Source organism: Aulonocara stuartgranti, assembly GCF_965226115.1.
Source record: "Aulonocara stuartgranti genome assembly, chromosome: 3".
Classification (NCBI taxonomy): domain Eukaryota; kingdom Metazoa; phylum Chordata; class Actinopteri; order Cichliformes; family Cichlidae; genus Aulonocara; species Aulonocara stuartgranti.
Window position 1 is genome coordinate 43,926,182 of NC_138941.1, and position 27,609 is coordinate 43,953,790.

At 37.4% G+C, this 27,609-nt stretch overlaps 3 protein-coding genes across 6 annotated transcripts in view; all 3 read left to right on the plus strand.

Moving 5' to 3' along the window:
• Positions 1-656: 656 nt before the first annotated feature.
• The window catches only part of LOC309703079 (Fc receptor-like protein 5), a 77,565-nt gene continuing 50,612 nt past the window's right edge, over positions 657-27,609 (plus strand). The window contains exons 1-5 of the mRNA XM_082527783.1: positions 657-1,105; positions 1,840-1,919; positions 2,931-2,966; positions 3,200-3,466; positions 4,858-5,124. Of these exons, the coding sequence (XP_082383909.1) occupies positions 1,883-1,919; positions 2,931-2,966; positions 3,200-3,466; positions 4,858-5,124 (607 nt within the window). The 5' untranslated portion in view covers positions 657-1,105; positions 1,840-1,882. The remainder of the gene's footprint in view (positions 1,106-1,839; positions 1,920-2,930; positions 2,967-3,199; positions 3,467-4,857; positions 5,125-27,609) is intronic.
• Positions 8,024-11,577, plus strand: LOC309702809 (uncharacterized protein). Its single transcript, XM_082527445.1, has 5 exons — positions 8,024-8,211; positions 8,389-8,439; positions 9,348-9,407; positions 9,744-9,803; positions 9,957-11,577. The coding sequence occupies exons 1-5, from the start codon at positions 8,154-8,156 to the stop codon at positions 10,043-10,045; spliced, it is 318 nt and encodes a 105-aa protein (XP_082383571.1). The 5' UTR covers positions 8,024-8,153; the 3' UTR covers positions 10,046-11,577.
• Positions 13,990-27,030, plus strand: LOC309702778 (Fc receptor-like protein 5). 4 transcript variants are annotated; one of them, XM_082527402.1, is made up of 20 exons: positions 13,990-14,058; positions 16,099-16,183; positions 16,342-16,377; positions 16,573-16,839; positions 17,351-17,620; positions 17,711-17,977; positions 18,066-18,338; positions 18,425-18,700; positions 21,392-21,670; positions 21,767-22,042; positions 22,154-22,531; positions 22,647-22,931; positions 23,880-24,122; positions 24,602-24,709; positions 24,833-24,848; positions 24,934-25,031; positions 25,173-25,217; positions 25,320-25,379; positions 25,598-25,660; positions 25,899-27,030. In XM_082527402.1, exons 2-20 carry the CDS (start codon positions 16,147-16,149, stop codon positions 25,904-25,906), a joined length of 3,285 nt encoding a protein of 1,094 aa, XP_082383528.1. In that variant the 5' UTR covers positions 13,990-14,058; positions 16,099-16,146; the 3' UTR covers positions 25,907-27,030. The 4 variants fall into 4 exon arrangements, with proteins under 4 accessions (XP_082383528.1, XP_082383527.1, XP_082383526.1 ...); XM_082527401.1 differs by lacking the exon at positions 13,990-14,058 and adding an exon at positions 14,093-14,188; XM_082527400.1 differs by lacking the exon at positions 13,990-14,058 and adding an exon at positions 15,968-16,018.

Here is a 27,609-nt window from a genome sequence, read left to right on the forward strand (position 1 = left end):
TGAAAGTTCACTGTGACTCACACACTATTACATAGTATATTATAGCTCCAGCTACATACTACATATATACATATAAATATATAAATAACATTATGATTTATGATTTGCTTCAAGATATGTTCTCTAACTGCACCTTTAGAAGCTAATGTCTTCCGTCTCATTCTCTCCGTCACTACCCAGAGCTTGTGACCACACAAGGGTAGGAAGATAAATCAACCTGCCAACAGACAGCTTCACTTTCACACTCAGCTCTCACTTCACTACACCACACTGGTCCTGCATCCATATCACTGCAGATGTCACACAGTATCATCCAATCCACCTGCCAATCTCCCACTCCGCTCTTGCCACAAGATCCTTAAAATCCTGTGCTTTGGGCCAGAACTCATCCCTAAACCACAGTTATGACTTCAACAATTATCCAGTGTCAATCACGGCTCAGAGTTGGAGGTGCTGATTCTCATTCCCTCCTCTTCACACTCAGCAGCAAATCGCCTCAATACGAGCTCGAGTCCACCATCTTATGAAGTAAAGGGTGCAGGAAGCACAATTGTGTTTCACCAATAACTGTACGTTATCAGATTGCCATGCTAACTCTGCCTTGCTGAACTGCTTGCTTCCTCTTATTGCTTCCTTTATTTGACTTACAGCGTTAATTCTGTAAAACACATTCAAGTATATAAACAGCTGCTTTGTTTGCAGCTGTGCTCTGCTATCTAAAAATTTAGCCATGGAAATGAGTAACTAAGTGTGTAAGTGTGCTTTTTAGTTACTAAGTGAAGCTAAAAGGCACTGTCGTTATTTATTAATACAGCAGTTACAACTACTTGTAAGAAAACAGAGAGGAGCTGAGAAAGGGGGCAGGACTTCATCTGGTCTCACGGTCACTTCTGGTTAAGGACACATTTCTATTTTAACTAGTGCACGCTTACTTTCTGTGAGTAAATTTATGACTAATCTAAGATGTCACCACAGTGGAAAGATATGTTAAAGGAGTCTGCATTAGTTCAATGAAATAAAAATAAAATTACTGTCAGTTCTTGATTTCACTGCTGTGTGGGAAAGTGTGTGGATTACCAACATCTGCTGTGAACATTTGCTGTCAGTAAGTATGACATCTCTGTTTATCAGCTGGTATGGGGGCTCACCTCAAATCTATTTAATGTATATTTGAAGCAATGTAATGATTTTGTGCATCAATATTTAGTGTATCGTCATCTCCTTGTAAAGGAGCAGCAGCAAACTCAATGACTACATCTGTGACAGGAAGGGAATGGTAAAAGTTTATTGTCTTGGTTGTGTTTAATCAGTTGTCTTCATTTATGCATCTACTGCAGTTTAAAACGATCTGAATGATGTATACATGTAGTGTTTATGAGGGTAATTATTACTGGTGATAAAGCTCATAATAATCAAACCAAGCATACAAGCAGCAGACAAAGGCAACAAAATATCCGTCGCTGTTACTTTAATATCTAATGCCTGATAGATACTTGTTAGCAATCTGAATCTGAACAATGTTTCTCGTTGTGTTTCTGGGCTGTAAAATGAACTAAAGTACTTCACAGTTAAATCTCATTTTGGGCACTCAGTCAAGCTATTATTGTTTAGTTTCAGTATATATATATATATTTTTTATCGCCATTCTGATAAAAATCTGCCTGATATGTTTCTGCAGGAGAGTATAAATGTATCACATGATGTGGTGGTCAGACTATGTTAAGTTGTTATTTCTGTGTAAAAGGAAGGAAGCAGAGAGAAGAAGTATTAAAAAGTCATTGTTTCCTTCACAACTCTTTGGTATCTGCTGTGCTGCTGCTTCACTCTCTCTCTTTACAGAAAGTTGTAGAAGTTTTCAGACGTGTCACTGCTGGATGTGAGGATGGGAGCCACTTTGCTCTGTGAGCTGGGCCTATTCTGTGAGTACATCACTGACTTCTATTGTTTGATTCATACTGATCCATAAACATGTTTTAGTAAGAAGAACAGAGCATCAGTCATTTGTACCATTGCAGGTCATGTGATCAGAGGACTCTCATGTTTGTTACCAACATGGTTGTTTGTAGACTGGATTAGATTTTAGTGCACTGACTCAGATCAGAGTTGAGCTGGTTTAGTTTATCTAAGAAAGGTTTGTTTCTCCATCAGTGATATTTTGATGCTTTTGACATCGTAATATAAAATGTAACCAATCATGGTTACATTTTATTAAACACATAAAGGCAGTAATTAAAGCCAGTGCTAGATTTAAAAATAGGCCTTTTAATGCAGACTAACAGAAATTTGCTTCCTTAGTCCAGGTAATCCTACTCCTGACTAAATGAAACTTGCTTCCTAAAGGAAGATTAGAGCTCATCCAGCCATAAATGGAGATTAAAAAAAAAAACTCCCAGTAGGCAGGTTTAAATGTAGAAGACACATAAATTAGTTAAAATATGTCAATGTTGATCAACAAATACCTCCTTCTAGACAAATTCTTGTTGACAGAAGTGACCCACTGCAATTTGTCAATGGCATTAATTTTTGAGATTTTTTTCTAATATACAAAGTAAATACTGGGGAGATCATTTCCCTTTTGGAACCCAGTCTTTCACTGGCTGCCCAAAGAGGATGGCCTGTACCATTTCAGGTCATATGATCAGAGGACACTCATGTCTGTTATCACCATGTTTGTTTGTAGACTGGATTAGATTTCAGTGCACTGACTCAGATCATAGTAGACATTGAAAATCTCCAAGTGTTTTAAGGAGCTTGGTAAGAAAGCGACTGGACTTTAAACCCTAGTGGGATTGTTCCTTAAGAAGGTCATTAACTGACTATTGATCATGTGCCTCAAGAAATGAGACACATCATTACCAACAGCTTTTTATTTATGTTTCATTTTGGTGTCTTTAGTTTGATAATATCTGAAGTTTCTGTCTTTATTGTAGTGCTCTGTACGCTCCTCTGCAGTGGACACGCTCAAGGTGACTGAACAGTTTTCCTTTTTCAATTTCTTCCTTTTTATTTAATAAAGATTATTCTCAACCTGTATGACTCTAATGCAGATCCTATTTGTGTTTCTTTTTATTGATTTATCACTGTATTTTCATTTTGTGTGAATATAAATAAAGTGTTATCAATCAATGTCTTGCCTTGAGCATTAAATAAGTGTTTCAGATTGTCTGTTGTCTGATTGTCTGTTTGTGTTGGATTCTAGCTGCTGTGCTAACTATTGAACCCAAATCATCCAGTTATTTCATTGGAGAGTTTGTTACCTTCAAGTGTGACATGAATGAAGGAAGAGACACTGACTGGTATTATGCAATCAACAAGGATGGTCGAGACTTTGTCCGCTACAGTGAATACAAAGTCTACACATTAGAAATGGGATCTACAGATCGCAGTGGTAAATACCAGTGCTATGGCAGCTCAAAGTGGTCAGATTATACAAAGAACAGTAATACTGTCTCTGTAACTGTATTAGGTAAGTCCTCAGTGATTAATAATGTGATGACTCCAGTTAAAATACTCATCTGAATTATAAAAAAATATGTGTTTAATAAATGTTTCATTGAAACTATTTTATTTCCAATGTATTGAAACTTTAAACTTTAACCAAGATCCTTGCATTTTACCTAACTTTGTTGACAGTACACACTACAACCAAAATACTCAGACAATATATTTTTTGTCATTACAACATGTGCATGTTTTAATGTATAACAAGAATAACTGTGGATGAAATGTAATTTAAATAATGAAAAAAAAGAAACATCAAATCTCCATATAATTTAAGGTGACGATGTTTCTGTTATCTAAATGTGAAACCAGGCAGATCCCTCTGAACCCATCGTGTGTTTCCTTCAACAGTGAACTTCATTAGTTTACATTCAGTGTGACTTCTTCAGGCCAAAGAATGGACAAACATTTGTACTGTGCTTATTTAGAGATCTACAACCTGAATTACCCGACTAACCTCAAAATTGTAGCTCTCTTACTATGTCAGAAAAAATTAAAATGATCTTAAACTGTATTTAAAAAATAAATTTAATTAGGATTAGCATTCAACTTTATTGTCATTACACATTTATAAATACAGGGTAAGGAAATACAGTTTGCATCTGATCAGAGTGCAAGAGTAGTAAGTGCTAAAAAATGGGAGCAATTATATACAGATAAGGGTAGTATAAATAAATGGTGGGATAGTTATGAACAGATTATATACAGAGAGAGCAAATATACAGATGACCTACAGACATATGTACAGATATACAGATGATCTATATAGTATACAGATGTTCTGTATTGCTATACAGACGGGCAGAAATACAGATGTACTATGAACAAATATAAAGCTTTGCTAAATATATACAGATGTGCTACATATGGTAAACAGATCTACAGAGTGCTATGAATATATTCACAGTGGAAGCGTAGCGCTCTGAATAGACTATAATAGTAAACAGTGTACGCACTATACCAGAGACTATACTGGTTCAGTGTCCTAAACTATAGCAGTAACCAATGTAAGCATATGGTGAATGTTGAGAATGAATGACAGTCATGATCATGGTCATTAGGAGGGATAAGTGGGTGTGGATGGAAAGGTTCAGCAGGGGACTGAGTTCAGTAAGGTGACAGCTGTGGGGAAGAAGCTGTTCATAAACCTGCTGGTTTTAGTCTGTAGGGTCCGGTAGCGTCAGCTGAAGGGGAGGAGCTGGAAGAGTTTATTGGCAGGATGAGAGGAGTCCCTGAGAATGATGCGTGCTCGGCAAAGACATCTCTTCTTGGAAGTTGGAATTTAAATCAAATGAAAGCATATTTTAAAATGTTGTTCAATGGCTTTGTGTTTTCTTTTTGTCTTTTTGATAACAGAATATAGACCCTGGGCCACACTGACAGCAGGAACAACAATCATACCAGCAGGGGGCAGTGTGACTCTGACCTGCTCTGTGCAGAGCTCTCATGGATGGAAATATGAGTGGTTCAGACGAACCCAAACAACCTATGAAGGTAAAATCAGAGATCAACAAAACAGAGATATCAGAGTATCTGAAGGAGGAATCTACAGCTGCAGAGGAACAAGAGGAAACCCAGTTTACTACACTTATGAAAGTGATGATGTCACCATTGAGAAAACCAGTGAGTTCAGTAATTTAGTTTGAAATATACATTCACTCATGATTATCAAACATACAATGTAAAGTTTTCTGTGTTGATTTCATGTTTCTGTTTGTATCTCAACTGTTAATATGTGTAAACAGTTTCCAATAAAGTTGTTGTAAAACAACAACCCAACTGGCCTCAGATATTCAGAGGTGAGACGATCACTCTGACATGTGAGGTGCAGGAAGGAGGTGAAACCACTGAGTGGTGGTATGAATGGAGACGACCCAGGACACCCCCACAGTGGACACACAATAATGATGTGACATTCAGAGTTTCTGAGTCCAGCAGTGGAGACTACATGTGTAAGAGTCGACGCAGAGATGACTCATATTCTTCAACAGAGTGGAGTGAAGCCTTCACATTGTCAGCATCAAGTAAGTCATGTTTGTTGTGTGATCTCCATTTGACAAATGTCATAATGGTCAGCACAGGATGAATTCAATGGTCTACAAAGCATGTTACATTGTTAGTCAGACAAAGAGCTGCAGCTGATAGTAGCCTCATTGTAGACAGTTTGTCACCACTTTGTGTCATGAACCTTCAGCTGGTATAGAGACGCCAATGCTGACCTGCTGCTCCATCACCTGAGGACAATAATGACAGAAAAACAAAAACAGAAAAAAACTGACAAGGTGGAAAAATTTATTATTACAAACAAACACTGAGGTGATGTCTGTGGAAATACAAAGTGGACTAAATGTGTGGGCTGAAGATGTAGCATATTAGCGATATTAAATTAGCCAACATTAAGAGATAGTAAGATTAATGTTTTTTCTTTAATTACTAGTTTTCTTTGTGATTACAAGAAGTAATGCAATATTTTCCTGGTTCAGTTTCATTACTCTGGGGTGAGGCATCCTAGAGAGAGAGAGATTTGGTTGCATCAATCAACATTTTTAGTGACTGGTTTGTTTTGCCAGCTGAGGTGAACTGTGTGAAAAATGTTCTTCTTTCTTTTTTTGTCATGAAATTGATGCTTTCAAACACTTTATTTAAGAACAGTGGTGGATAAATTAATGCATTTTGTTGTATTAATGGAACAAACAGTGATGTGGAAGTTTTTGATATTAGTGTGTATGTGTTCAACAGGAGGTTTATAGAGACAGAGATATGTTGGTATGTTTCTTCTGATCATGTATGAAGAAGACTATTCCCTAATCAAAGCAAACTTATGATGAAAAAATATGCTAAACAAATGAAAATGCTTTATGAAAGTCTGAAATTAGAAGAAATCTCATAAATAAGTTCTGTGTCTTCTGTTGTGGTAATAAGAAGGAATCACACAGAATAAGCACAAGTATTATTTTATAAATCCAAAGAAGAATCATAATGAAACAGAAAAAAATAAACACTAAAAGAATAAAATGCATTATAGGCATCTGTAAGATTACTCATACCATTTCAGTTTAGTCTTATTCCTTCCTATGTGTTGTTGGAAACTGGAGAGCAGGTTTACAAGAGGTAACATCAATGGAGACAACATCAGGGCCGTGTGATCCCTCATGTGGGGTATATATTCATATTTTCTTTGTGTCTTTGTTTAAACTCAACAGCAGATCAACCAAAGGCCCAAATAACTTCTGATATGAGAGACATCCCAGCAGGGGGCAGTTTGACCCTGACCTGCTCTGTGAACTCATCATCATCATCATCTGGATGGAAATACTACTGGTACAGAGATGAGAACTCGTCTGAACCTCTGACCACACAAGATGCAGTTTTCCACTCAAATGGACAAATCAGTGTCTCACAGGAAGGACTCTACAGGTGCAGAGGAGGAAGAGGAAACCCAGTTTACTACACAGAGGACAGCCAGTCAGTCAGGATTGATCGCAGGGGTGAGTTTTTTTCTTCTTCTAGAAACACAAAATGTGAAAAGTTAATGATCTGACATTTACACCTTTAGTGGATGTATGAATGGAAAACGACCAAACTTCCAACAAAAATGAATTCAGGAAGTTAAATATGCTTTTAAAACCCGATGATGCAGAATACAACTGTGAGGGGAGAGTGCACACCAGGGTTCAACAGATTAGCGTGAATACTTCAGTTTGTCAGTATTCATTATGTTTTTATACAATACTTAGAATAGATGAAGATGTGAATCTACTTCTATGCTCACTCATCATCTACTGTATAATTATAATGATAATTATATTACTGAAAAATTCACAGTGTCTGCAAACAAACGTAAATGTTCTTCTGAGCTTAAACATATTAGCACAGAGCTTTAAAGTATAAATACAAATTGATAAAATAGCGATATATACTTTTGTCTCTGTAAAGCTGACATTATGTATTTGAATTAGAAAACTATTCACAGAATTTATCACCACTTGCATGAATCAAAATATGCTGCTGGTTTAAAGACCTTTGTTCATAAAGGAATGATAAACAGGTGATGTGAAATTCAAAAGGTTTTTTTTAAATCACTATTCAGGTAAATAGTCACCACAGAGAAATATGATAGTAAAACAAATAGAATATTTTCAGTTATTATTAGGAATAGTGATATTGTAAATAATACTATATTTTAAAATGTTCCCATGTGAATTATGTTAATAATCTGTTTAAATGCATCTAATTAAAGCCTGGTATTATTACAGCAGCACCTGAAAGCTCTTCATTTCTCACTCCTTTGATCGTTGGACTCGTTTGTGGAGTTTTACTGATTCTTCTTCTTCTGCTTTTGTGTCGCTTCAAACAGTCAAAGGGTGAGACCATTAACCGTCTGATATTAAACTGAATATGATGTAAATAATAAAAATCACAGATGTATCCTGAACGCTCAATGTAAAATTTTGCACCACAACAGGTTACAATAAAAAATGTAATTGTCTTTTCTTACAGATTCATTCTTTGTCAGGTTGGTTCAAATCTCCCCTCTCCTGTACTAGAACTACATCCTGTGTTTCTTATTAAATCTATTGGTTTACTACGTTTGTTTTTTTTGTTGTTTTTTTTGTTCCACCAGGACTCGGAGCACAAATCAGAGCTCTGCAATGAACCACATGATCAAGGATGAAGCTCAACACAGTCAAGATAACTCTACTGTCCAAGGTCAGCCTGATCCATGACAAGTTTTGTTGTTGTTGTTGTTGTATTTATTAATTTATTTACTGACGATTTTTAAACTCCAGGTCCAATATATCTGTTTCTAGTTTGCTGATTTAGAAGATAATCAAACCCATACATAAGAAATTCAATTTTTAACCTAACATTGGCTTGTTTTTGTAGGTGATGCTTGTGTTTATGAATCAATCAAAGACCATGATGACACACAAAATGGTAAAGTAGATACAGTAGCATTGACATATGAAGACTATGTGATTATTTATGTTTAAACATTGAAGTTTTAGAAATCAGCTGCACACAGATAAGAAAACAAAGAGGTTGGACACTTGGTCCTTCCAGTGTAACACAGGGTCAGTTCAACTTTAAGATCAGTTTGTCCTACAAAACGTAAACCACTGTGAATCTGTTTTATGAATCCATCTCATTCCTCCTGACTAATTGTTTTCTAGTTTCACTTTTTGCTGGTGTTCCTGTCACTACTAACAGTATGAGACAACAACCAGTAATCAACCTCATGTCTTCATTTTTTAACTCTTTGCTTATATCCTTTTTTTGTTTGGTTGTTTTTACATTTCAGAGATTAATATTTTTTTCTTTATTTTGGTATAATTGTTTTTTAAATGTCATTATGTTTTGTTTTCATTTTTCTTATGCCAAGTTATGTATTAAACATCATTGTTATTATTGTTATTCTAATATTTTAACCTAGAAGAATCACGTGGAATTAATTTCAGCGCTGTTTCAGATAAGAGATTAGAAGAAACATTTGAGGAGTCTGTTGATTAGAGCACATTATCTTGTTTTAAGAGGACATAAATTGTATGAGTAGTGCAGGAGTATAGAATGGCAAAGATGGAGGAAAAGTGAACGGTGATCCTTAAGGTTTGGATTTGAGCTTAGTGGAAGGGTCATGCTGAGCAGGGTTGACCTGATGTGACACTGACTTGAGGGTTGACAGGTTTTCATAGAAAAGGTTTTTAAACATGACAGAAACATCTCATCTTTAATAGACCTTCAATAGGTTTCTATGATCAGTGTGTTGTTGACTGACAGATATATAAATGTAATGAAAATGAACACACTTAACCTTTTATCCTGATCATCTGTCCGTCCTCTCTCAGATGACAGTGTGCTGTATGCACAGATCTCCCACGATAGATCTAAAACCAAGAAAGACAACGGTGAGTAAAGTAATATAATATATAACTTTTTTCTTGACTTCATTGACTACACCATTATTTCATCATTTTAAGAGGGTTATAATGATATCAGTTAGATATCATTGGATTATAGGGTCACTGACCTTAATAACCAGGGTGGAGGAAGCTTGAAGTGATCTGACACTGAAATGAGATTTAACAGTAACAGGTTGTCATAAAATCTCGTCTTCAATAGAGCGAAAATCTCCTTCAGTCTGTTCCTGTGATGAGTTACTGTAGGTGTTAACTGACAGAAAATATAAAGGAAATTAAAGCCACTCATTTTTTAATGCTGCTCATCTGTCCATCCTCTTTTAGATGACAGCCTGTTGTACGCACGGGTCTATTACACTAAAGCGAAACCTAAGAGACACAAAGGTAAGTAATGTAATAAAATGAGTACCTTATTTCTTTTGTTTTGGGTTTTACACGTTTTACACACCAAGGAAAACCGTATAAATAAATCAAGTTGTCACTTTGAACAAAGAGGCACTTGCAATGACATTTGACAAATCATTTCTTTATTTGCAGGAAAACCAGCTCCTGCAGCAGCTGATGAAACAGTTTATTCTGAAGTTAAATCACAAACAGCTCTGGGTTACTGTGCAGAAATAAAATAGCTTACATGTTGCTGTAACGATGAACTTAAATACTAAAGTTTTTAAGTTTTTAGGGAGTAAATTTAGTTCTAAATCACCTTTAATGACTGAATTGTGCTGCACCATTTCTTTCAGATTAATAACAAGATCTGCAAAACCAACCGGATCAGTGACAAGACTGAGTTAATTCCATTAGAAGTAAAGAGCTCATTGGAGAAAATGAGATTATGCACTGTTTTGTAAAATAAAATAAAGTCAAACAAACTTTCTTTCATCATAATAGCACCAACTGATGATCTGGCTTTGAGACCAGGATGCTTTTTAGAGTCGTTTTACATTTAGATTGCTCAATAAATAAACAACAAATAAAAAAATAAAAATAAACAACATTTGGAAATGAAAGTCAACAACCTACAGAGGGCTAAATGCAGAGACACATCAAAGTGACAAAATAATGCAGCAGGTTTGTCCATTTTGTCAAATGTTCATTGCACCAACTCAGAATGATACTCAGTTGTCAGTTTGGCCAACGTGTGCTTGTGTGCATGCCTGACAATCTTGGAGCATATGAATAATGAGTCAATGGTGTCCTGGGGATCTCCTCCAAGATCTGGACCAGGGCATCTGAGCTCCTGGAGAGTCTGAGCTGCAGCATGGCAGCTTCAAATGGAGAGAAGCATAATGTCCCAGTTGGATTTTGGTCAGGCGAGTGTGGGGACCAGTCAGTGGTATCAATTCCGTAATCCTCCAGGAACTGCCTGCATACTCTCAACACATGATGGTGGTCATTATCATACCAGGAGGAACCCAGGACCCACAGCACAATAGGGTCTGACAGTGGGTGACAGACTCTTGAGCATGCACTGAATTGGCATCCTAGAGGAGTTGGACATCCTGTACAACCTCTGTAGCATCCAGGGATCGTCTCACCCTGCTGTACCTAGTGTTAACTACATTTTCTGCTACTTCATCGAGGATAGACATTTGAGTGATGTGATGCTAAACACTGATTAAAAATAATTCCTTTAATTTTTTTTGAGCAGTGCATGTTTACAGATGTTTCCTGTATTGTTTCTAAAATCATTTGATGTGTATGATAAGCATACATGTTTCTCTTCCCCTGCATGAATTAAGCATCACTTGACATTTTTCTATAAAGTTGCTTTTCTTCTTTTAACAGCTTTAGGAAAAGATCAACTTTAAATTTTATTTTATGGAAGCTGCTTGGAGAGCTGCAATTGTGTTATATGAATATGTGTTTCCTATAAGATATTTAATCTCAAATATTGTTACATCTACAGTCTTGTTTGTTGAAAAACAATTTTTCTTGTTTTCTTGTTTCTGCGCTTCATTGCTCCAGATAGATCTAATTCACACATGGCTGATATCATCCACATATTTTAGTTTCTGTCAGTGTAAGATTTAGTTCTTCCTCCCAGCTGTTACCAGGTGCTTGTTTAAAGCAGACTTTTTATTTTAAGGTGATTATCTTATAAAATAAAGCATTTTGAGGCGGCTATTATTGTGAGTTGTTGTTAAATAAACAAAATTGATTCAAATTGACTTGAACGTTTGTGTTCTAAACACTAAAGTAAGTTAAGTGCTATCAGATCATACATGGCTCAGAGTGGGGAATGTTCATGAACAGCTGTACATGGGAAGAGAAAGACAGAAATAATAATTATATGTACAGTGTGACTACAGGATTTACTCTACTGTTAAAAATAGGAGCCTAGATATTGATCTTCAGAGGTACCAACAAATACACAGATTACTGTCTTGCAACTGCTGATGCCTTGGGTGTTGATGAGGGTACTTGTTCATCAAACACACTCAGTGATACAGTATTTATTTGTTTGTTTATTTGTTCAGTTTTACAACAAATACATCATCTGGTTATTTTATAAAAATAGAAAGATTGTCTCATTCTTGGCTTTAAAAAAGGAGCAGGATTGTGAAAGTGTTTAGACAGCAGATATGATGATTCAAAGGTAATAGATAAAAACACTAATAATTACAGTACATCAATTTAAAATTATAATAATATTCTAATGACGTTTTGACTGTCTCAGCTTAGAAAGAACACCCAATAAGTTATTGCACTCAGTAACTGAAGTAGACCCGTAGACTTTTGTTTTCAATAACTTTCATAGTGTAAAAGCCCTTTGATTACTTTATCATTTCTTACTGGTCTATATCCTGTTCTTTTTGTGCAAATACAACATGCCCAGTGTGAGTCATCTACTCATCCATCCATTTGCTGTAGATTAAAATTTCCATATTCTTCGGTCACAGAGGGGCTTGAACCTCTCAAGGCAGGGTGTAACCTGGAGAGGTCACCAGTCTATCAGAGAGTCAACAGAGAAGGAAAGAGAAAATCACTCACAGCTCCAGGGAATTGCAAATCACTGATTGACCTAACATGCATATGTTTGGAGGAAGCAGACGTACTCTGAAAGAACCCACACAGGTATAGAAAGAGCCAATCCAGACTCTAGTGCAGCAGTGCCACTGTCAAGTTAAATGCTGCTGTTCTCTGACATGAATACCTCGTCTTCCATGTAGTTCCATGGTAACAAGGTTGTGCCAGATAAACCCAACAGTTTCCTGACGTGGTCCCCAAGTTTCTCTTGTGATGGCCTGGCTTTTGTCTCTTTCTCTGTCTCCTGTTGGTGTTTGTGTGTGTGCTTGTGGACATGTGTGGACATTAGTGATGGGACGTTCTGTATCGAGGCTTCGGAGCGTGTGTCGAGTAATGGAGGGGGCGTTTCCGCGAAGCGCGTATCGAGGCTTGCTTCATTTATGGGAGGAGCTGAAAATGATGACGTCCGAAGCCTCGCTGCCCGGCTGTACCACGTGACTGGTTCATGAAGCGGTTCGAACTTTGCCGCAAATAATCATTTTCCATACTGCCAGCATAAATATACACAGTATACTGCCATCACTACAATATACATGTTTTACACACTCCTTTTGTTGTTGACATTTACAGGCTGTGTGCAAAATGCCACACTCTTCAAATTCATGCCAGCTATTATTTTTACGTCCAGTAGGTGTCCTGCTAGAGCAAATGAAGCTTCATGAAGCTTCGCGTTGGGGTGAACCAATTGGATGAAAAGCTCCAGTGCTTCATGGGGCTTCATCTGCCCATCACTAGTGGACATGAGCTCCACTCATTTTCTCTGCTGCCCCATTGGCTGCTCTCCTGTAGAGGATCAGCTGATCAGATTCACCTGCTTCACCATTTCTAATCAAGCTCAGTATTACGACGGAAGCAGATACTCAGCTGTTGCCATATTATTGTGTCAGTGAGATATGTGCTCTGCTTCTTTCTTATATGAGTTTCTGTTTGTCTTTCAGTGGAATAATCAGTCTCTCTGTGTGTATCAAGCCCCCTGAGTTTCAAACAACAGTGCTTTCCTTGGAAAGCCTCAATACTTTCACCGGTCATTAACAAGAGACTAGAACTTGAAAGAATGCTGAGGTGGCAATTCAGCCATTTGATTCATGTCACAGCAGCTCATGAGTGAATGAACGTGGTGCAATAAAATTGCTTTAAGAAGTAAATTATTCCAAACAATTACATTTATTGTAAAATTACATTTTACAATAAATGTAATTATTGTAATTTTACAATTACAATAAATGTAATCCAACAAGACTCCAACAAAGACAGAAAGTCAAGATAAAGTGAGAAAGCAAAGCTCAGGGTAATCAAATTTAGAAATGTCAAACAAATAGTCATAAGTAGGGTTAGGGCACAGGTGTCAAACCCCAGGCCTCGAGGGCCGGTGTCCTGCAACACAGCTGATTCAAGTGGCTAAATTACCTCCTCAACATGTCCTGAAGTTCTCCAGAGGCCTGGTGATGAACTAATCATTTGATTCAGGTGTGTTGACCCAGGGCGATATCTAAAACCTGCAGGACACCGGCCCTCGAGGCCTGGAGTTCGACACCCTGGGGTTAGAGGTTGTAACCTCAGCATGCAGTCGAGTTCAATAATTTCTTGCTAATGACCTACTAATTTTATTCAGGTGTGTTGCAGCAGGGACACATTTAAAAGTTTCAGGACAGTGGCCCTCGAGGACTGAAGTTTGTCACCCCTGCATTAGAGATTCACCAGCTGCTTTGTCTGTTTCTATTCACACGTGAACAAACCCGTCTGTGAGTGGGTCTATCATTCTGCCGATCCATGACATCGCCACCAATCTAATATTGTCGTACAACTAGGGTTAACCTGAAAGCATTATACAGGACACCAAGTGTCTATTCAGCCTAGTTATAGCTTTGCTCCAAGTGTGTTTTTGAAGGGGGAAAAACCTCCGATTAACAATCTTGCGACCTCAGTAAAGTGCTATCATCAAAGCACATGGTTTTGGGTAAATTGTCAGTGGGAGCTAACAAATAATTGTTAATAACTTTCAGCTTCAAATATAACAACATTTTAAAATACAAACATACTAGAAACATATATGTGAGGAGTAGTCATACACAAATAAATCACTAGATACTGAGGTACAACCCCAGGCTTGGGTGACTTTGGTATATTGTATTCTTTTGATGTTGCATTTTGAGTTTTGTATTTGCTAACTTAAAGATTTTATTACTAGTTCGTTTAATTGAATTTATATTCTCTGCACTTAGTTTTAGTTATCTGGGTTCTCTTCCTGGTCATAGTTAGTTATATTTTGTTCCTCTTTTTCACTCATCTTGCTTAAGTCTTGTTACGTCAAGTGTCAAGTTTTGATGTTTGAGCAACAAATATTTATCTGTGCCATGTAGTATTTTTGTCCTTAAAAGTTAAAACTGCATATGTTACAGCTGTACTTTTCTAACCTGCATTCGTCTGCTACTGTGCATGACATTTAATTTTGAACATAAAATGTGGTATTTTTGCTTGAGAATTCTGGTCGTGGGATGAGTTTCTCTGACAAACCTGCCACGCAATGGATGACTATGTTGTTCCATTTGTCATTCTGATTTCCTAGTAGGTGAAACAACTCATATATTTCAGTATCTTAGTTGTAGTTTTTTAATGCAAAGACCTTTATTCCACTGTCTTGCATGAAGCAACTATTTTCTAACATTTCACTCTACACTTCCTCATTTATATATATAAAAAAACACAACAGCGGACTTTTTATTCAAAACCACAGGAGTGTCAGATGCTGTAATACTTTTATAAACCCTGTTGATCTTTAACTGTATAGCATTTTTAATTGCACATCTTTCCTGAATGCATTATAAATATATAAAGAAGTTTCTTTGCATACGTATAAAGCTCAATGTCTGAGATGATGTCAAAGCCCTGATCTAGCAGCACATTGCAAGGTGTGAAAAAGAAGTTGAGCTCATCAACCACATGCTAACCGTCAGTGTCATGGTCCCCTAGTCCTCCTAAACTTCCTGCTCCAAGTTTAGTTTTTCTCCCTATCTCTCTCTCTCTTCTGTGCATGTGTGTCTGTCTGTGGGTGGGACCCACTACAGGTTCCTGCCTCTGGCTGAATGCAGCTGCAGCAATCAGCCACCCACATCATCTCATCAGGAAGCCACTACATAAAGCATTAGCTGAGGCTCCTTCTTTTTTCTGTTTTTTTTTTTTAAAGCATTGTTGTTCTAACAATCTGCCCCTGAGAAAATCTACATTCAGGCTTGAATTTATTTGCTACCTCCTGTTTGAACCCCAGATTTTAAGTAGTCTAAGACATAACAATGATAAGTTGTTCCATTTTTTTTCTTTGAATTTGTTTTTAAATTAAACCGTTGGTGACATTCTGGTGATCTTAAAATCCTACGACAAATCACTTTCCCAAACATTATTATCTGAGCAGTTACAATTTAGTTTCAGAAGCAGGGATCATATATCATGTCAGCTCTGCATACTGTCCACAGTAAAACAGGAAGTGTCAACAGTTAAAAATAAGATCTGTCATCAGTGTCCTAATGTAGGGCTAAAAGAGAAGTAGCAGTGAAAGGCTGAACACATAAAACGAGGTAGCAGAAAGCCTCTACTCCCATAATCAGGTGAAACATTACTATTTTCTCACATTCTCTGTTTCTCACTTCTGTTTCAGTGTTTCTGTTGTCAGTAGCAGTGACAGAATTTCAGGCTCATTGTGAGGATGGGGCTCACTGTGCTCAGCGTGCTGTCCTTATTCTGTGAGTATAAGTAACTTCCTTTATTTGACCGATAAAGACTGAACTATATTGAGTGCTAAATGTTTGTCCAACTATTGATACTACTGGTAAAATTCTATTCATTAAAAAGGCTTTTATTTGCGACATGTGACCACTGATGATTGAATGATATGTTACAGTGCTGAATATTACCCTCTGCTGTGGAGACGCTCAAGGTAAGTGAACAGCTTTCTTCCTTTTTATTTTTCTATGGATTGATGTGTGAATAACATTCTTGTTTTTTCTTCATTTTTGCAAATTATATTAAAAATAAATTAATAATTGCTTGTAAAGTGAGAAATCTTCCTCTGCATTAAGACAAAATCTGGTCTGAACTTTTTCTGTGTGTTTATGTTCATGTTGGATTTTAGATGCTGAGCTGAGCCTTAAACCAAACGTGTCCCATTTATTTGCTGGAGAGTCTGTAACCTTCATCTGTGACATGAAAGAGGGAAATGCCACTGACTGGCTTTACAAATTCAACTGGAATGATCAAGAAATGATCAGCTTAACTAAAAGTAGCTCCTACTCACTTTACCTGACAGTAGAGCTGAGTGGGAATTATCAATGTATTGGTCGCCGCAATGGCTTAAAAGATTTTACAAAACAGAGTAATAACCTGACTCTGTCCATATCAGGTAAGCTACTGTATCATATTTATTAGACTTTCATTCAACAGTAGCACAGCTGTGTTAAATCCAGCATCAGAGTTTCAATTTATGTTATTCCAAAGTTTCTGTTAAGTATTTTTCTTTTATTCTTGCTGATATAATGATCTCTGCACAGCAGGGAGTGGACAGTAACATTAAGCAGAAATTTCGTGCTAGGTTACAAACTCAGAGTCGACCTGTTAAGGCTGAAAATGTAGCAGGAAGTAAATAGATAAAGTAAGATGTAACTTTCAGCTGAGCGTTGTGAAAACTGGTGAAGATGACACCAAATTAGGAAGCAGTGTGAACTTTAGCATAGTGTATGTTATATATAGTATGATGTATGAGAGAAGTGAGAAGAACTGGTCACATGAGATGCTGCCTTGAGGAATTACTTCAGCCTTTTATTCTACATATTATGAGAAATTGTTAACGTTGAGTTTTTCCCAGAAAAAAAAAAAGCATAAATAACAAAAACAATGTATTTTAAATCAAACAGCACTCAGACCCACGGCGACTATAACAGCAGACAGGACAACTATTCCAGTGGGGGGCTCGGTGACACTGACCTGCTCTGTTCAGGGCTCTGCTGGCTGGACATATGATTGGTTCAGACAAGTACCAGATTCTCGTGAAGTAGCAATTAATACAAACACTTTGCAGAACTTCATTAGTGTCTCAGACGAAGGCATCTATCGGTGCAGAGGAAGAAGAGGAAACCCAGTTTTCTTCACAAACCTCAGCAAAGTGTATCACATTCAGAAAACATGTGAGTTTGATAACTTTTTGTAAGAAATAAAAGGACAAAGATTTATGATGACCAACCTTTTCTGTATTAATTCATTTTCGGTATGAAAAGTGTCCAACAGGGCCTTTGTGACTCTGCAACAGAACTGGACTCAGATATTCAGCGGTGAGATGATCACCATCAAATGTGAGATCCAAGGAGGAGAAAACACTGAGTGGCAGCATGAATGGAGAACAACAAGCTCAAAAACACCTCCCACACACAGTGAATACAACATCAGCAGTGCTTCATTTTCCTACAACGGGCAATATTGGTGTAAGGGTAGAAGAGACTTGTTCTTCTCTACAGCTTGGAGTGATGCTTTTACACTAAAAGTCTGTAAGTAAAATCACCTTTGAGTTTATTATCTACTCTTATTCATCTGACCAGCTATAGAAAAACATCTCTATTTTACTCTAACAAACAGCAAACAAACCCAGACCCACAATCACTGCTGAGAGAAGAACTATACCAGCTGGAGGCAATGCAACACTCAGCTGCTCTGTGGGGAGCTACAATGAGTGGAAATACTTCTGGTTCAGACGTGCCTCAGTCTTCTCAGAAATTCAGGTGATTAGAAACGACGAACCAGATCAAATGATCACTGTCACACAGGGAGGTATCTACTACTGCAAGGGAGGGAGAGGAAACCCAGTTTTCTTCACAGAGGACAGTGATCCAAGCACTATTGAAAAAAGAGGTGAGTTTAAGCGTTTTCATTTGGATTAACATGGGATGCAGAAATATTTCAAACTGGACCAATTAGATTTTTGTTTTTGTAAACAGTTTCCAACAAAGCAGTTGTGTCCCTGGAGCCCAGCTGGCCTCTGATATTCAGTGGCGAGAAGATCACTGTTAGATGTCAGATTTCTTTAGGTGGAAGCACTGAGTGGGAGTATGAGTGGAGCAAACCCGACTCAAGCACAGTTATGGCAAATAATGCATACTTAAATCTTAATGCATCTGTGATCAGCAGTGGAAGCTACAGGTGTATGGGTAAAAACAAACAGGAGCTGTATTCTGTGACAGAGTGGAGTGATGTCATCACACTGACAGTCTCTGGTAAGAAAGTTTCATTTTATTATGCCTATATAAGGCACAAGCGTAACATTATATAATAACTACATAGTGTAAGGCATTAATGATCTATTGGTGCATCGTTTATTATTTATAAAAACCTTATGGCATAATAAACATTACAACTAATAATGATGAAATCATTATTCTTCATTAATGGGTCATAGCATGTTTAATGAGCATTTTTGTTGTTTATAAAGTCACTGAGTAAGTGAGGTTAAATCTTTCAACAAGATGAAGACATTAGACTCATGAATATTAAAACCACCAACAATTTAAAGTGATCATAATTCAGGGTTATTTCACCCACAAACTCTGCAAATTCCATTTAAAAATCTTAGTGGTAGATCAGAGTGCACAGCACAGTATAAATGTCGACATTGGAAACTGGATTTGAAAACAGTTGCTAACCCCCACCTCTGCCAGTAGTGCAAAGGGAGCTGAAAACAGACAAGAGAAGGTAGTTGTAAGAATAGGCTGGACTCACCAGCACTAAGACAAGCATCTGTGGGAAACATAAAATCCTGTGAGGTGAAGAATTCATTTAACAGAAAAGCCTTATTTGTTAATGATCTACCATTAATAAAAGTCAAATGAAATATCCTCTCCTCATATTGTAGTGGGGTGGCTTAGTGGGCGAAGATTCCCATAATCTTCATTTGCCTTGGAAGAAGAGTCTCCACTGACAAGTTCAGTAGAGCCGGATAGACAGGTTAGATCCATCGAAGCTCCAGTTATAACAGAGAAGATGGAGAAGACTGAAGGAATACTTTGAAGAACTCATGAATGTAGAAAATGACAGAGAAGATGGAAGGGGAAAAGTTAGGAAGTGCAGAGGATTAGTAGGGAGGAAGTGAGTGCAACTGATAAGCAGATGAAGAGTACAAAGGCAGCTGGTCCTGATGTCACATCAGTGGAGGTATGGAGATGTCCAGAAGAGAGAGCAGTGGGCCTTTTAGTCACATTGTTTAACACAAGCCTGAGGAATGGAGAACTGTATTGGTGCAGATTTTCAAGATCAAGTGTGAAACGTAGAGCTGTAGTAACAGTGATGAAACTGATGAGCCATAACATGAAAATATGGGAAACAGCTGTTGAAGCTAAGTTGAGAAGGGCGGTGATAATTAGTGAGCAAGCAGGATGGAGTGATGGCTAGAAGAGCATTGCAGATGTGATATTTGCTTTGAGAGTGTCGATGAAAAGGGTAGAGAACGTCAGAATTGAATGCAATTCAATTTAATATAAATTTGAACAATACTGGGAGATCAAAGTAATATAGTTATACAATTAAAAAGGACTTTGGGGAATTATCTGCAATATGTACCTCTTAAAAAGTGCAATGTCTTGGGGCACTCTCATATTTATTTCCTGTGAAGTGAGAGTGAACACAATGAGATGTGAAGTGAAGTTCTGACCTTCAGTTCTAAGGTCAGAACTTAGTAACCTTGGGGGATACTCCCACTGGGTTTAAATCTGGGACTCTTCGCCATTTAACCTTAGAACTGAAGAAGCTTCTCGGATGAGAGGTGAAACGTCTTCAAGGAACTTAAAGAAGTCCAGTCGCTTTTCTTTCCAAGCTCCTTAGACCACCTGCTGTTAAATTAGTTTCTTCTACCAAAATAAATAATAACAAAAGACTTTGATATGTGAATATTCCTTATTAAGAACTGAATATTCAATGTGCGGTCCTAATTTTTTCATAACAGTGCATTTGTTACCAACAGATGACTGCAAAAATAAACTGAATTTGATAAAAGCATATAACTGCAAATGTTAATATTTCATATATGTGATGCAAACATACATACTTGGTACAGGCTTAGTGCTACTGAATAAGGCTACGTTCACACTGCAGGCAAAAGCGCATCAAATCCGACTTTTTTGAGCCTATGCGACCCATATCCGATCATGGTATGACAGTTTGAACAGCACAAATCCGATATTTTCAAATCCGACCTGGGTTTCTTGCGTATGTGGTACTGAATCCGATACATATCTGATGTTTTAGAAAGCGACTGCTGTTTGAACGGTCATGTCGCATTAAATCCGTCTTTTACGTCACTGACACAAGACAGACGCCAATTATCAGCGCCCGAGACGACACTCCTGGCCATCCCGTGTAGATGTCAGTGAAACTGGTGGGAAGACAACGTTGGAGAAACGTGAACATTTTATTTGTACTGTATAATCTGCAGATTCTGACAGAAATCTGCAGCTATCCTTTGAAGCACCGCTCCTCTAAAACAGCAATAAGGATCATTATTAGGCCATATGTAAATAACAAAAATTATTTTATAACTTAAAGCAAAATTGGGAAACATAAAGTCTGAAACAAGTCTTTATATTAAAGCCATCAGTCAAACAATATTGTTTGGTCTGGGTCTAAACAGAGCGCGTTGTGTGTGACGTCTTCTTTTGCGCATGCGGGCCGCATTGAGGGTTCACCGTAGAGCGCGTTTGCTATCACATTTTATCTTTAGTGTGAACAAGCAGACAAAAAAATCGGATTTGATCAAAAAATCTGAATTGAGCATTAAGACCTGCAGTGTGAACGTAACATAAGATATACTATGTATCGTTTAAGAATTGCTTGTAAAATTGTAATTGTCTCTAAAGCAAAGGGGAAGTAATTGTTTCACTGTAATTTTATTATACTTTTTTTTCTAAATTAAACAGGAAACAGACCAAAGGCCAGCATCAGTGCTGACAGTAGAGTCTTTCTAGAAGGTGATACAGTCACCCTGACTTGCTCTGTGACACCATCTACAGCTGGTTGGAGTTACTACTGGTACAGAGGCAAGAAAACCTCAGAACCACTGACGATGGCAGAAGTTGTTCTCCACTCTGATGGACAAATCGGTGTATCACAGGAAGGAGACTATTGGTGCAGAGGAGGACGAGGCAACCCAGTTTACTACACAGACTACAGTGATGTGATCAGTATTAAAAAAACTGGTGAGTCATGGTGAATTTCCCTTTATTTAATTAATGGAAGATGTTAAAAAGTAGTCATTTATTTTTATTATTATTATTTTTTTATCTGTTTAACAGTTAGAAACAGGCCTGCTGTGACTCTGCATCCAAACTGGCCTGAGGTATGCAGCGGAGAGACAATCACTTTGAAATGTGAGATCCCAGGAAGAGACACTGAGTGGGATTATGAGTGGGCAACAAGCAGCTCACATCAACCTCCAAACCAAAATGAATACAAGATTAACTCTGTTTCTGCATCACACTATGGGCACTACTGGTGTAAGGGCAGAATGAGAAGTGCACAACAGAATTCAACAATGTGGAGTGCATCCTTTGAACTAAAGATAGTTTATGGTGAGTGAATTATAAATGTAATGTGAATTGTATGCTTGCATTTATTAACAGACGATCTGCCCTTAAGGTTCTTGTTCTTGATCTCACTCTGAAAATATATTTTCCCAACAGAACGTCATCCTGTCCTCACTGTGTCTCCATCATGGCTGAGTCCTGGAGCCTCAGTAACTCTGAACTGTGAGGTTGAACATCCGTCTGCAGGATGGAGCTTCTACTGGTATAAACTTATTAAACAGGAGTCAGGCATGTATCACCCCTACCTCTATTACCCCTATGACTATTACTCCAGACACAGACACTGGATTCATCATAATAGAATTAATCGCCTCTACAAGTATGAATTATTACCTGGAAGCATCAGTGGGACTGCACAGGACTCCTACATCATTCATGGACAGACACACACAGCAGGATATGTGTGCAGAGCTGGAAGAGGAGACCCAGAGTATCACACTGATCACAGTCAACCAAAGTTTGTCTGGTCTGCAGGTCAGTATTTTTGCTCCTAATTTAAAAAGGAAAAAAATAAGTGTTATTATTGCATTCACAGTCTTCAATCTATTAATCTCTCAAGAAAAAAATGACAGTTCTTGTTTTTCTCTAGATGTAAATTCAGCAGCCTCTCTCACAGTCAGTCCTAACAGTGTGCAGCACTTCATTTATGATTCAGTATCTCTGAATTGTTCTGGAAACTCTTCTCAGTGGAGAGTTATGACATTTACTCAGGACGGCTATCTGAGAGAACTCCGGGAATGTGGAAACCGGGGGATAATGACTGAATCCACATGCAACATAGATCTTCACTGGTTCCGCCGGTACCAAGATGCTGTGTCCTGGTGTGAGTCTGAATCAGGACAGTTCAGCAATGGAATCAACATTACTGCACCTTGTAGGTCTTTACATCCCTAATTCTAAAGAGTTTGGATGCTGTGTAAAATATAAATTAAGAAAGAAAACAGTATCTATGTTTAAGCTTTTAAAATGAGAAACTGTATAATTGCATGAAATAAGTCATTTTAAATGTGGTGGCAGCAACGCATCACAAAAAAGGGAGAGGGCCACATTTACCACTGTGTAGCATCTCCACTTATTTTAACAGCAGTCTATAAACATCTGGGGACTGTAGAAACCGGCTGCTGGACCTTTGGGAGAGCAATATTATCCCATAGTTTTCTGATAGAGGCTTATATCTGCTCAACAATCCTGGGTCTTCTTTGTCATGTTTTTCATTTTGTGATACACAAATTGTTTTCAAATGGTATAGTAACCTTGAAACACTGACTAATCTGCAACAAAAAAATCTATCCTTGCTGCAAGTCATCTTATTACAATGTGTATACAGCAGAATAGAACATGTATTTATACAATGTTTGACATGTTTCATTATATGGTTCAATATCTACATTTTTGAAATATATTTTCCACATAATTACCAAGAGTTTAGTTTTCTATTAAGTGGCACCAACAGGATTTAAATTCACAGTACAGCCATTGCACACATTGTGCTCATTTCTGAGTTATTTATTTATTTACAAATAACTCCAACACTGCAGAGGATGAAGCAGAAATGTGAGCCCATGATTATAGGTGTGGTAATAGCTTTGTGTCATAACAGTATTCATAATTATGAGACGACGTAGCCAAAAATGCATCTGAAATCCAGCTATAGCTTAAATGATCATGCTGTGGTTAAAAGTGTGAGGAAAAATAATACTAATAAAACATAACAAAGAACAGGATTAGAGCTGTTGATGCCACCGTCTTCATTTACCAAACAAGGATGGAAACAGTAGACTGTATGTTGGCAAGTTCTCTCATATTTTAATGGCTTTTACAGATACTGATGTGATCCTGGTGAGCCCTGTCCATCCAGTCAATGAAGGGGACTCTGTTGCTCTTGGCTGCAAGTTGAGGACAGGAAACTTCAATTCCACTGTTGCATTCTACAAAAATGGGAAACTAATTCAAAATGATGACCGAGAAAAGCTAAATATCCCTGCAGTGTCAAAGTCTGATGAAGGTTTCTACAAGTGTGACTATTCAGGGCATGAGTCACCAGAAAGTTGGATGTCAGTAAAAGGTAAGTGTGAACGATACAGTTGTAGACAGAAAAGAAATACCCTGTTGTCTCTGTTTCAAAAGATTTAAACAAAAGGCTCATAAAATAAAACCAGCCGGCCAGTAGTGACAGTCTACAAAATCTAAGTGTGAAAATGAAGAAGATTAAAAGGTTAAAAGAAGGTTAAAATGGTCCTGCCCACGTAAAGTATGCAAACCCTTATTTTGAACTAAAACTGTATTTTATAGTTTGTATGTTTAGCCATTTTTATAAATCGTTGATTATTGCATCTTCCAGTCATTACTGTGTAACCCTTTACAATATTTTTCATCTCCACAGTTTAAAGAGATGACTTTCTGATTTAACAAAACATTTACAGACATCTTCAGACACACCAGAAAATGCCTGTCAGGTTCAAAGTGTCCTTTGCCCTTGATGTATCCCATTGATTGGGTTATATCATTATAGATTAAGCTAATTTTTACCCTTTATCATTACAGGATCCAGATCTTCACTTTCTGTCTCTCTAATCACGGGGCTGGTTAGTGGTATCTCACTGATTCTTCTGCTGTCCCTGCTGCTCTGTTGTTGGCACAAAAAATCAAAGGGTGAATTTTTTATTTATTTTTATTTCATATATTAACTGCCAGACACTGCCATGGTATGGACAATTATTGTGTTTATTTGTAATACTCACCCATTTAATATTATTACTACTGTCTTCTCCATAGGTGCACTTTGTATCAGGTTGGTAAAACACTCTTGTCTTGTCTCCAGTAAACAAACACTATGTAACACATTCATTGTAACTTGAACCTGTTTAAAACCTCAGACCAGCCCAGTCTCAGGAAACCAGTCAGGCTGCTGCTACAGTTCAAACTATGAGCCAGGATGAAAATCAGCAGCAAATATATTCCTCTCTTCTTCACGGTCAGCCACACACCTGTTACAAAATAAGAGCATTTACAGCTGAACCTTTCTATACTCATGTTCACAGTTATAATATAGCTGTAAGTTTACTGCACACAGAGTGATTATTTTGTCATTGTCTTAATTCTCACTGACCCAAAGGTGACATGAACGTCTATGAGTCATGCAGACCTTCTGAAAACACTGGTACAGTATAAGATATGTCTTTGTTTTTATTAAAGATTAGATCAAAATCTTATTTTTACTGAGAAATAAAAAACTAAAATAGTACAATTGTCCTCATTTTAGGTGGACGGACAGATGACTACAGAAATATCTCTCTTCAGCTCAGACGTGTCGAACAGAGGAGTGAGTACAAAAAATATGAAAATACAAAACAGATTTTGAATTATAAATGTAAAGACATCATGTAGCCAAAAGCATGTGCACTTTTGAAATCATACCTGTAAATATATGTAACATTTAAGTTTCAGTGAATAAAATCTCATTTGTATACTGTACCATTTAAATTTTCAAGGCCCTTCAGAGTCATGATACCCACATATATTTTCCGTGTTAATATACAGGAAAGCGTGATGATCCAGAGGAAACTTCTGACTACCATAATGTAGATCCAAACTCAGCTACAGGTACAAATATTAAATGTACCAAATATTTAGTTTCAGGGATGAAATATGTATCACATATGCATGTTGGGCTACATGTGTGTTAACTTCAAGGGAGCTTTAATTAGATGTCCTAATAAGAAGAAGAAACTCATTTGTAGCCCTTTTAAAAACACGCCTTCAGTATCATTAAACCTGTTCTTTAGTTAGTTTTACTTTATTCTGTTTTCATTTATTTCATTTTATTTATTTACAATTGAAGGTCCCTAAAGAGAGGCACGGCATCAATAAAACAAGAGAAGGTCAACAGCAACATGAAAAAACAAACAAAAACATAAAAAAAAACATTATGTCAGTGATATGGCAGCATATGGCTTCATGCTGAGAAAGAAGTATAAGGAAGGTCAGAGGGAGCTTCACTGTGTCTTTGTGGATCTAGAGAAAGGATATGGTGCCAAGCGTGTGGGGTACTGCGTGAGGATGTCAGGAGTAGCTGAGAAGTATGTGAAGGTGGTGCAGGACGTGTATGAGGACAGTGAGACAGCAGTGAGGTGTGTGGTTGTAACTTAGCAGTTCAAGCTGGGGGTGGGATTACATCAGGAATCAGCTCTGAGCCCCTTCTTGTTTGCAGTAGTGATGGACAAGATGACAGATGAGGTCATGCAGGAGTCTCTGTGGATTATGTCGTTTGCAGAAAACATTGTGAGGTGTAGTGAGAGTAGGGAGCAGGTGGAAGAGAGGCTGGAGAGGAGGACGCATGCATCGGAAAGAAGAGGAATGAAATTCAGTAGAAGCAAGACAGAACACATGTGTATGGATAAGAGACAGTGAAGCTGGAGTAGGAGTAGAGGAAGTGAAGGTGGATAAATTCAACTGAGAGCCCCAAAGAGACTGCAGCAAGGGTGGGTAAAGAGTGGGCAGGGGTGATTTGTGACATATGGACAGCAGCGAGATTGATAGGGAAGGTTTACAAGACTGCACGACTATTTATTTGTAAATGATCAATTAATAAATTAATTGTTATTGTAATAATTATTATTGTAATTCTATAAATGTTTACAGTATAATTCAGAGTTGGATATCAAACTAAAGGAAAATTACAAAGACACTTCCAACTCTAACAATACTAAGCTCCTAAGTATCATAATTGTACTGGTGACCATGTCACATGATCACCAGTATAAACATGCTCATGAGTATCATGATGAGTAATTCTGTGTGTAAATATATACGAAACATATAAACATGAGGAAGTTTGAATTTTGTAGAAGTGTTTTTATGATGAAAATATTGTATAAAGTATAAAGTGTATTAAGTAGTTTTTCACATTGAACTGTATCCCATTTTCTCATTATTGTAATCGTGTTTCTACTAAAATAAAAAATATTAAATTACTTAAATGTTGTTGTAGGAAGCTCCATTTCTTGCACTAGTCGCTCTATCACAGTAACATTATAAAAATTTCTGTATTTCCAACCATGTTTTGTTTCAGTCTTGGAGACTTAAGTACTTGAGCTTATATTTATGCTTTGTGTTTGATTTGACTCATTAGATTACGACACAAGATGTGAAGTATTTTCTCAAGCCAGGTGCTCGGCTGTGTGTTGACTCACACAGGTGGTCCTCTTGGGGTACAACATATCTACCTTCCTCCATCATATCTCCTTGCTGTCTTCCTTTAAAAGTCAGAGTTCCATTTAAAGTTCCTACTTTCTTCTCCAAACTCTTGTCTTTCCTCTCTTGCTGTCCTCAACACACCACCTCTGTCTCCCCTTCCTTTGTCTATGGAAAACAGTAGCACAGTTTCTACTGGCACCTTGTTGTCTTGCAGCACCAGAGGAGGCCCCAACCTATGTAACATGGAAACCACATTTTACATTTATGATGCATGTGTTTGATTTGGCAAATATTTTATATTAGACCAGTGGTTCTCAAACTTTTCACACTGAGTAAACCCTCATAAAATATATGGC